The sequence below is a fragment of the Eutrema salsugineum genome, unplaced genomic scaffold (genome assembly GCF_000478725.1).
Source record: "Eutrema salsugineum unplaced genomic scaffold, Eutsalg1_0 scaffold_7, whole genome shotgun sequence".
Lineage (NCBI taxonomy): Eukaryota > Viridiplantae > Streptophyta > Magnoliopsida > Brassicales > Brassicaceae > Eutrema > Eutrema salsugineum.
In genome coordinates this window covers 5,429,386-5,440,152 of record NW_006256486.1, presented here as the reverse complement: position 1 = coordinate 5,440,152, position 10,767 = coordinate 5,429,386, and the positions used below count along the sequence as shown (strand labels likewise).

Genomic DNA, 10,767 nt, shown 5'->3' with positions numbered 1-10,767 from the left:
AAGAAACTTGTTGGTCAAATTTTGCAGACGATGACTCGACGGAGGACGCATTACATCAATTTCATGGCGGACGGACACTCTTCCCGGGCGTCTGCCTCGGGAAACACCGGGACCGATGTCCCTTCATCTTCCGGAGCCTCCCAGGTTCCGAATACCGCGGAGCCGTCTCCACCACCGCCTCCACCATCGCCTCCACCACCACCTCCACCGCCGGCTGCCGAACCGGTACCCGCTCCTCCTCATCCGTATGCCCAGTTTACGGTTGAGGATTTACTAGCCCTACCGGGACGGGGGGCTTTACGACGTCTGGTTCCCGGAAAAGCGGAACCGGGCTCTTATTGGTAAGTAAACTTTTTAGTTTTTTATATTTTTTTAAATTAATGTTTTAATTTACTTAAATATTAATGTAATAAGTTTTTTTTTGTTTCATAGGTTTAGTTTGGATAATTGTGTCGGTCGGAGCGTTTTCGACACAATTAAGAGTCATTTCGTGGAGCCACACTACAATTGGAGCAAGGTGTCGCAAGAGACGTTCGACACCTGGTACAAGTGCTTTGCGGTAATATTTTTTAAATATTATTTATATCATTTTAAATTGTAGTAAAATTCAATTAATCTTACTTTTATATTATTTATCTAATTTTTTGTTTTCTTTTGCAGCAACGGTGGAACTGGGACATCGGGATCAACGAGACGGTCCGCGAAGCTTTCCGGCTGAAGGCGCAGAAACGCCTAGTCAACACCGTTTCCGATTGGAAGCGGAAATGGGAGACCGACGGCGACGACGCAAAGCCGAGCTCCATGTCCACTACCTGTTGGAACGGGTTGAAGGCGTACTGGCTGGACCCGCATGCCCAAACCACCGCTGCTAAGTGTTCGGCCGTCCGAAACCGGGTCGATCCGGTGACTGGTGAGAAGTTAGTGACCCCGCACACTTCTGGCCAAATATCTTTTACGGGAAGACGTCTCATGATGGTAAGTAATTATTATTTTAATTTAATTTTATTTATTGCTATAATTTATTAAATATTTTTCACTAATGTTTACTAATTCGTAGGCCGAGGAGAACGGAGGAGAACTACCTCCAATGACGAAGCTCTTCGAGACCACTCACCGGAAGAGGGACGGGACCTTTGTCGACGCTCGGTCCGAGGAGATCTACAATGCCGCTATGCAGCGGATCGCCGAGCGGGAGACCCAGGCCACACCTGACGGTACTATCCAAGTACCGTTGACCGTCGCTGAGCAAGACCAGATTTTCGAGGAGGTATGATCTATTTTAATTTTTTTAAAAATTTATTATATTTATTACTTAATAAATAATTAACGTTTTTATTTTCTATTTGTAGGTTGCTCCGAAGAAGAAGGGCCGAACCTTAGGGATGGGCTCTATTAGAGACTGTCCTGCCGCCTCGGCTTCCGGATTCCGCACGCAGGAGGATCCGAGTCAGCTTCGCCAGGAGCTTGCTACGGCCAATGCTGAGATCACCACTCTCAGGCATGAGCAAGTGGCCCAGAAGCAGGAGCTCACCGAGATGCACGGTCTCTTCGACATCATTGCGGAAGCGGTTCCGCAGTTGGCCACCGCAATCCGAGCGAGGCAACAGCGAGCACGAGGGTTCTTTGAGACCGGTGGTACTTCCGGTACTGGACCATCGGACCAGTAGACGCAAGGTCAGTCTTCGGCTCCGGTAGTGCAGACGGAAAACGACGGTCCAGCAGCGACGGGCGGCCAAGACGGAGAGCCTCCTCGTGACGTCGATCTGAACCTCGATTACGAAATCACATTGTAGATTAGGTTTTTTTGTAAAAAACAATTTGTATTAAATTTTTTTTTATTTATAAATTATTTTTGAATTTAAATTGTTTTTTTTTCTATTTTTAATTTTTTATTATTTTCAAAATTCATTAATTAAATTAAAATCGAATTAAATATTTAATTTATAAATCGACGTAAATTCGTCGTAAATTTACGTCGATCTAACGTCGAATATTTAACGACGAATTTACGTCGAATAAGTTTACGTCGAATTTACGTCGAAAATTTACGACGATTTAACATCGACAATTAAAAAATTAGTTTTCCTTAATTGAAATTGTTCGTCTCTTCATCGTTGTTAAATCGATGTAATTTTACATCGATTTTATGTCGTTTTTATGTTAGAGTTCTTTCGTTGTACTTCCGTTGGAAATTTTACGTCGCATTTACGACGAATAGTTTCCGACGATTTTACGACGATTTTCCGGAGTTGGTAATTTTACGACGATTTTACGACGATTTTGGTTTTACGACGATCGTTTTACGACGAATTTTTTTTCGTCGTTAATTCGACGTAAATGCTGTTTTACGTCGATTTTACGTCGATATATGCCGACGTAAAACCCGATCTTTCTTGTAGTGTGAATTGAGTGCGAGACTTTAGTTCGGCTTATCTCGTTGGCTTGCGAGACTGGGCTTGGCTTTATTAGTACTAGTAGGTGCGAGGTAAGCTCGGCGGACGTGTTAGTGTCTTAGATCGGTTATGAATAAGTGGGGATGTGCTCGGCGATTTTATTCAGTCGATCTAAGATAAATGTGCGGGACTGGCCCCGGCTTACATGCTCTATTCGGCAAAGGTTTTTTCCTTGTTGCGTAGAGGTGATAATCTGTAAATGAATCGTACATCTAGCTAGGATGCTGATTTCATAGATGTAACTTCAGAGAAAATACGATAAGAACGACCTTTTTAAAAAAAGAAGCAACAATTTATTTATAGCTGCACCTCGATAGAGGCTGCCTGCGTACCCTTAAGTAGGGATCAAACAGATCGTAAATCACATATTACAAGTAGGTCAGATGAGCACAGCTCGGCGAGCATCCTTTTTTTTGGCACTTAGCGTGTAGCTCGGCTAATAGTAGTACCGCTTTAGGTTCATAGAGTTCAACGATCGGGGAGTGGCTACCTGGTCATCGTGGCCAGCTCCTACACTCTGTGTTTGACTACCTTTGTGACTTGGTATGGGCCTTTCCAGTTTGTACCGAGCTTTCCGGAGTTCGGTTCCTCTGTCCTGTCGAAGACTTTTCGAAGTACCAGGTCTCCTTCCTCAAGGAACCTTCCTTTAACCTTTCGGTTGTAGTAGCGAGCAGCCTGTTATTGGTAGTTCTGAATTCTGAGGAGAGGTTGATCTCGGTCTTCTTCCAATAGGTCTAGGTTGTCTTCTAGCTTTTAGTTGTTCAGGTCGGTTGGATGCATCATCATCGTTCTTCTTACGCTTGGTATGCCGACCTCGGCGGATGCGAGTGCTTCTACACCATGTGATAAAGAGAATGGAGTTCGTTGTGTGGACCAGCACGGGGTGGTTCGGTGTGATCAGAGAACTCCATCTAGTTTGTCAGTCCAGAGACGTTTCTTTGCCTCTAATCGTTTATTCAGACTATCGTGAATTATCTTGTTGGTCGCCTCGGCTTGACCGTTACCCTGCGTGTATCGTGGTGTGGATTTGCTTAGGCGGATTTTCCATTTGCGCAGAATCCTTCGAAGATGTTTGATATGAACTGCAGGTCGTTGTCTATGACGATCTCGTATGGCAAGCCGTGTCGGCAGATGATGTTTTTTCCAGAAAAACTGTTGTACGTCCATGGCATGTATCTTGGCATAGGATTCCGCTTCGATCCATTTAGTGAAATAGCCTGTGACGATCGGCATAAATCTTTGGTGCATGGCCCCACGGTGGGCGCCAATTGTTGTATCGTAAGAGCACAGAGAGGTATGATGGTAAAATCTCAGAACAGGGATCGAAGATATTCATTTAGATAAAGTGTTGGATCAGTAATGGGAAATTTAAAGGATCGGTATCTAAATAACAATAGATCGGTACACAGTTGGCGATAGGTTGGTATGCGATTGATGATAGATTGGTATGTGAACGCTGATAGGTCGGTATGTAAATTATAATAGGTCGGTATTTCAGGTTAGCAATAAGTGTTGTTTATATTATTTTTCTCTCTCTAAATTACCGGATTCCTCTTTTTTTATATTGTGAAACACTATTTATAGTAAATACGATGAAGGTAAAAAGGATAAATTGGTCATAATTGCAGACAACTAACTGATAATCGGTCGGTCAGGCGGATCAGACCAATCGCCTATCTGGTGTCGCGCTGGCCTGACTGGTTTATGAAAGCCGAGTTGAACTATCCTTTGCTCCTATCTATAGGCCTACTTTGCTGAATGAGCTGGTTTATATTTGTAATGGGCTTTGGAGGGGTTGTGCGTGACCCACCACCAACAGAGCATTACTAAGTCCATATTCGTATCACGACTTGGCTTCACGGCAGTGATATGTATATATATGTATATTTATATTCGGTGAATGGTTAGGTTGCCATGGTGAGTTGTATTGGTAATTGAGTGTGATGTTTGAGAGCATGGATTGATGATTGAATACGAACGTAGAATAATACATGTTTAAAATTTTAGGAATATAATACAGAATTGGGTGAAAAGTATGTGAAAGGTGAGATGTTGAGCGGTGCCATGGGCACGTGAGGCAGGTATGCCGTGAAATTGACCGCAAGTAAGGGTGAGGTTTCCTTGTATTAGTATATATGGCAGTGGTTAGTCCCGTAGTGCTGCGGGCATCGGGACCGTTAGCAACAGCCAGGCATCGCGTGAGTCAAACGCGTAAAGTATCTCTAATATCGGCCGGTTATTGAACCACGAAGTGACTCACAAGAGATGTGTAAAGCACATGTGATTGTTACATGTTGTGTGTGTTATAAGACACATTGTATGTTGTTGTTTTAAACCTAGTCTAAGCATGTGTCGTATATAGTAGATCGTTTTGTGGTGAATTTGACAAAATATTAACTCTTATATTAATTATAGGATAATCTAAATTACCTATCACCTTCCTCCCTTCTGTTCTTGCATGTTATTAATTAGAAAAATTGGCTTTTTCCTACCTCAACTATCAAAAAATGTTAAATCTATGCTTGAACTTATTTAAGTGCTTAAACATACTTAATTTTCATAATAATTTGAATTTCATTCCTAATCTTGATTTTTTGTGCGTAAACTAACTTTCATCCAAACGGGTTAAGTTGCCATCAAACCCAGTCTACGTGGCATCCATGTAAGCGAGATTTTTTTTTTTAAAAAAAAAATACAAAACGACGTCGCTTTGATCTCTTTAAATGAAACTACATCGTTTTTTTCTCTTTTATCTCGTCTTTTTCATGTATTCTCTTATTCGTCTCTTCCTCTCTTCTTCAACATCTTGACACTCACAGACCACAGAGGTTTGAATAGTTTCCAGAGGCTGTTTTTGTTATGGTATGACAAGACTGAAAGATGGAAGCTTTAGTGATTTCTTAACTACAGGTTCTGCTACCACCTTTTAATCTTCCTCGGCTCGGAGGCGATGGTGACCCAAAGAATCTACATCCGTTATCGCAGAGCTTTGGCTCTGATGGTGGGAAGCTTGTGTTGTTGTTTTTCTCAGGGCCCCATTTTTGTTGTTCGTCCTTCAAAAATCGTTTCTTCTTCTCAATCAATTTCACCTTGATTGAACAAAGAAGAACACACAAAATCATTAATCATCTGACAACATAATAATATTTTTTAAAGTTATCGTTGATTCAAAACATCAAAGATAAGATCAATTTAACCCACCTTCAATATAATCAAATTGATGCTATTTGGTTCAACCCAGATTCGATATAATCATATTAATTCAAATGATTTCTTAATTCAATTAGATTAAACCTAGCTTCAATGTAATCGAATGGCCTCTATTCCATTTAACCCAGCTTCGATATAATCAAGCTGATTCAATTCGATTTCAGCTAGCTTCGAATAAAGATCTATCTCGGTGTCAATTTCCCTAAATCCAATTTCGAATCACAGAGCTTGAACGGATACACCTGAATTTCGAAAAAAAGTTAACACACAAAAACTACGTTATTTTGTAATTTTTATAAAAAAACTTTAATATGGTCGCTAACGTGGATGCCATGTAGACTAGGTTTGACGGTAACTTAACTCCGTTTGAACGAAAGTTGGTTTATGCACGAAAAATCAAAATTAAGGATGAAATTCAAATAATTATTAAGATTAAGTATGTTTAAGCATTTAAATAAGTTCAAGCATATATTAAACATTTTTCAATAGTTGATGTCAGAAAAAGCTATTTTTCCTTATTAATTACTAGGTGAACATCTGCACCTATCCATAGATGATTTATTTTCTAAAAATAAAATTCTTATTTCCAATGTTACCATTGTATTAATTTTGTATTTGGGACTTTTAAAAATGATATTTTCATAATTTGAAAAGATAAGACATTTTCATATTCTTTACAATTTTTACCATTTGAGAAAACAAGATTAATAGAAGACTATTTTACCCAAAAAAAAGATTAACAAAAGACTAAGTTTTACTTGACGATGACATTATTTTATTTTCTTTTTGTTTTAATGCTAAGCGGCATTTATACTATTAAAAGAGAAATGGGTTTTGTGTCCAAACAGGTTTTAATTAGTTTTCTACTATTCTGTTTTTGGATAACTCCTATTTATGTTATCAAACAAATCAATTTAATATAATATTAATAAAATAATATATTTTAATTTATATTTTAAAATAAAATTTAAATTTTAAATTTGAATTTAGATTTGCTATAGATTTCCTTAAATTTAGGTTATATTATTTATCAAAATTTATAAAATAAGTTCTTATTATATTTTTACATAAATAATGAATCAGATATCAATTAAGATTTAATTTACATATTCAAATTTAAGTAATATTTCAATGACAAAGATAAAAATAATATATTACTGTATATTTTTATTAAATAAGTCTAAAAATTTTAATATTCAAACTTAAAAAAATATAAAATATACAAATAATATGAATGAACGGATTATAATTATGTTTTCATAACTATGATCCTTTTCGGGTTAATATAAATGGACATGTTATAATAACGTTTTTATAATCGTTGTACTTATTAGATTAGTATAAACAGACGAAATAGAATAATGTTTCTCTAATCGCAGTCATATATATACTAGAAATAATAAATTAATAGAAACAAAATATATATAAACAGAAAAAAATTTATCACTTATTAGAAAATTATATATAAAAAATAAAAACATAAATTATATTATAAAATTTGATAAATTATAAATAGTTTCCGTGCGGATGCACAGGATAGAATCTAATTTCAATGTTATAGTTAGTTTTGCCTACCATCACCTTTAGATTTTTTTTCGTCTGGTTTCCATTGCTCACATGCTTGAGCACTTCTGGGACTTTCCACCTTTGCTTCTTGTCTTGTTCTTTGTGTCCCACAACTCTTTACTGGGAGGCTTACACTCCAAAATCGTTGGCTTCTCTCATATTCAGAATTAGTATCTAGTTAAACTCAATCTCCCTGATAGTTCAGTTGAAACACTATGGAGCGGAACTCAGGTACTACTTATATGTGTGTGTTTTGCTGATAATTGAGTAACACAGAAGTTAAGAAACACTATGAAGTTACTGTTGAAGTTTTCTATCTATCTCCCAAAGGAAATCATCTGCTTGTAACAATTGTCTTACTTCTTTTGTATGGCAGGACCTTGAAAGCCTAAAACACATGAACCTTAACAGATGCAGAAACCTGATCGAAATCCCAGACACCACTGGGAGTTTGGAGTCACTAAGGCATCTCTGGCTTGCTCACTGTCCTAATATCACAGTATTTCCAGTGCTTGAATGGAACAAGAAGTTCCGTCGTCGATAGGTGATAAGCTGAATCTCGTCTTTTTTGACATGTCAGAGTGCCAGAGGCTCAAGAATTTCCTCATACGTTGAGCAACCTGAAAAAACCTGAAGTTGCTTTATCTTCATGACATCACTGAGCTCCCCACATATTGCAGGGGAGATGAGAAAAATTGGATCTATATGGGGCGTCAATAGAGAAATTTGGCTGCTTTCTCTCAGAAGATGAAGCGCTTGAGTTGCGTAATCGCGATATGGACTCAAGTCATGTCCGGAAGTATAAGAAAAACCAAACCGCAAGTCTAGATAGTTAATGATGACTGCTCATGGAATTGGATTTGCGATCCAACTGAATTACTTACTTTGCAAGAAAGCATGAACTAGGGTGCCAAGAATTGAAAGTAAATATGGCCACACCAGATTTGAGCCAGCCTTCAGATTCTTCCCACTCCACGGCTCCAAAACATGAAGAGTCCACGCAAACTTTATTATGATATTCAAGTGAAAGAATGACTTATTTAATAGACACTTTTTTCTTTTCTTTGGTTGATGTTTGAGCTAAAAGACTTCTTAGGGCATCTCCAACACACCTCTATTTTACAGATAAAAATAGAGATTATGCTCCAATCCACTTCTATTTTCACCTCTAAAATAGAGATTGCTATTTTTTCTTCCAAACTCTATTTTTTCCCTCTATAATAGAGGTGAATTTTTTTATTTGTAAAGTAGTCCTTTAACTTTTAAATCTTTCTATTTATGCAAAAAGTATAATTTTTATGAATATAAATGTGATAATTTTGGTTATAGTTAAAAAAACATATGGTATTGTTAAATATAAAAATTCTCATTGAAATTGAACTACAAAAAATAATTGCAAATTAAAAATACATAAAAATAAAGGAAAATTAACAACAATTTTTTTTAATTTATGAATTTTAACTTTTAGTATTATTATAATATGTTGAAACTTTCATAAAAAAGTAACATAATTGGGATTAATTTAAAAATTTTAGTAATCAAATGTTACTATCACTATAATTTATAAAAACTTTTATAAACAGTAAAATAAAAGAGTAATTCAAAAATTTTATTTATCAAAGTTAGTAGTATTATAATTTATGTAAGTTTTTATTAAAAAAAATAAGTGAGGTCAATTCATAAATTTTATTAATAAAAGGTGTTAAGAACAAATAACAAATAGAATATATTGAGAATATTCCTTTTTAGAGGGAAAAATAGAGGTAACCATTGGAGATAAATGCACCTCTATTTTAGAGTTTTTCTATTATAGAGGAAAAAAATAGAGGCAACCATTGGAGATGGTCTTAGTAATTAATAGTTAGTTACTTTGTAAGTAAAGAAACGGATTGATCTTTTACCCAAAAAAAAATAAACTAGTACAAAATTACAGACTTCTTTTTGGTACATTCTACATAAACCAAACAAATCAACAGTGTATACACACCACTGTGACCAACAACAGCGTTTTTGGCAAAACACATGACAAATTTACTTATTTCATCAATATACACTTGTTTTTTTTAACACAGCATCAGTAGTATATGTACATATGAACTCTAGAAGCACTGTTTTGTATTCATTGCGGAGGATACTATTGATTTAAACTGAATAAAGAGAGATGGAATATTTAAAAGAAAACTTGATTTATTAATATAGTATAATTATAAAAAGGGTACATAATAAGTACCTAACTAAAGAGCTTAAAACGCATAGATAAGAGCACAAATGACATGCTCATTGCTTTTTACCTAACTTTAATGATCGTCTCTACCTTCTCCTTCTTCTCCTTCGTCTTCATCTTCATCTTCATCATATTCTTCTTCTCCTTCTTCATTATATTCTTCATCTTCATTCTTCATCTTCATTCTTCATCTTCATATCCTTCTCCATATCCAGCATTATCTCCATATCCATATGCATATCCATCTGGTGGATATAACAAGAAGGCTCCGGAATAGGAGGACAAAGCTGCTATTGTTGTCAAGAAGTCTACTGTGGAAGTCTACTATCGAAGTCTACTGTGGAAGTCTACTATCGAAGTCTACTATGTATGTGATATTTTTTTTATGGTTAGATTTGAAACGACTTCATTTAAGTAACTGCTTTAACGACTTTAACAATGCGTATAACCGTTGTACCTGTTTGTCTACGGTATTTCGGCTTATAAATTCTTGGGTTTAGACGAATTATAGTTTCATTCCAGACCCTAGAAGATGTCGAACCTGATAAACTTAAACTCTCTCATTTCCGACATTCTGTGGGATATCCTCTTAAAAATCACATCTCGTTCCTACGCTGCGCTCTGTAAAGCAAGGGTTTTCTCCAAACATCTAAATGAGATTTCTAATGAAGAGGGTTTTTAAGAGCCGTTGAACTAATAACCTTGACCATTCCATGGGTCTAGGATCAACATGGGAGGGTTGACGCATTCTTTCGGCGCTGTTTGGAGTGTAGAAATCCTACAGCGCAATATCTACGAGGCGTTTCTCTAATCTTCTATGAAGACAGCATCCAAGCAGGATTTGATTTAATAAAGGTGTCATCAAATGGAGGATGCATCATGGCTACTTACTCCATGGTTATGTTCTTTTGAACCATGGATGGCAGCCATGATGTATTTAACCACATTCGTGGTCTACTTCCAGCAGAGGCAACGAAGATGAGGAAGACTATGCAGCACATCAACAGGTGTCCGACCACTTATAAGAAGCCTGACGAGTTTCACGAACCAGTCTTCCATGTTTTTGCTAAGGCACAATCAAGGAGTTGTGCTTGTATGAATCTGCCAAACCAGCACTGGATGGATGATGAAAGCCTTGTCGACTCATATGGTGACAAACTCTGCAGTCCTTGCTTCTGGAAGTTGGAATGTGCCATATTCTGGAAAACAACTCATGGATTTGCAAATGAATGGCCGCGTTGAAATTAGTTGACTCCATGTTTTATGTTTTGTGTTTACTTATATGTTTAACTGACATTAATAGACCAAAAGTTG

At 36.7% G+C, this 10,767-nt stretch overlaps 1 protein-coding gene across 1 annotated transcript in view; it reads right to left on the bottom strand.

The window, feature by feature from the left end:
- Positions 1-9,526: 9,526 nt before the first annotated feature.
- The window catches only part of LOC112082975 (F-box protein At1g47340-like), a 10,751-nt gene continuing 9,510 nt past the window's right edge, over positions 9,527-10,767 (bottom strand). The window contains exon 3 of the mRNA XM_024150694.1: positions 9,527-9,597. Within this exon, the coding sequence (XP_024006462.1) occupies positions 9,527-9,597 (71 nt within the window). The remainder of the gene's footprint in view (positions 9,598-10,767) is intronic.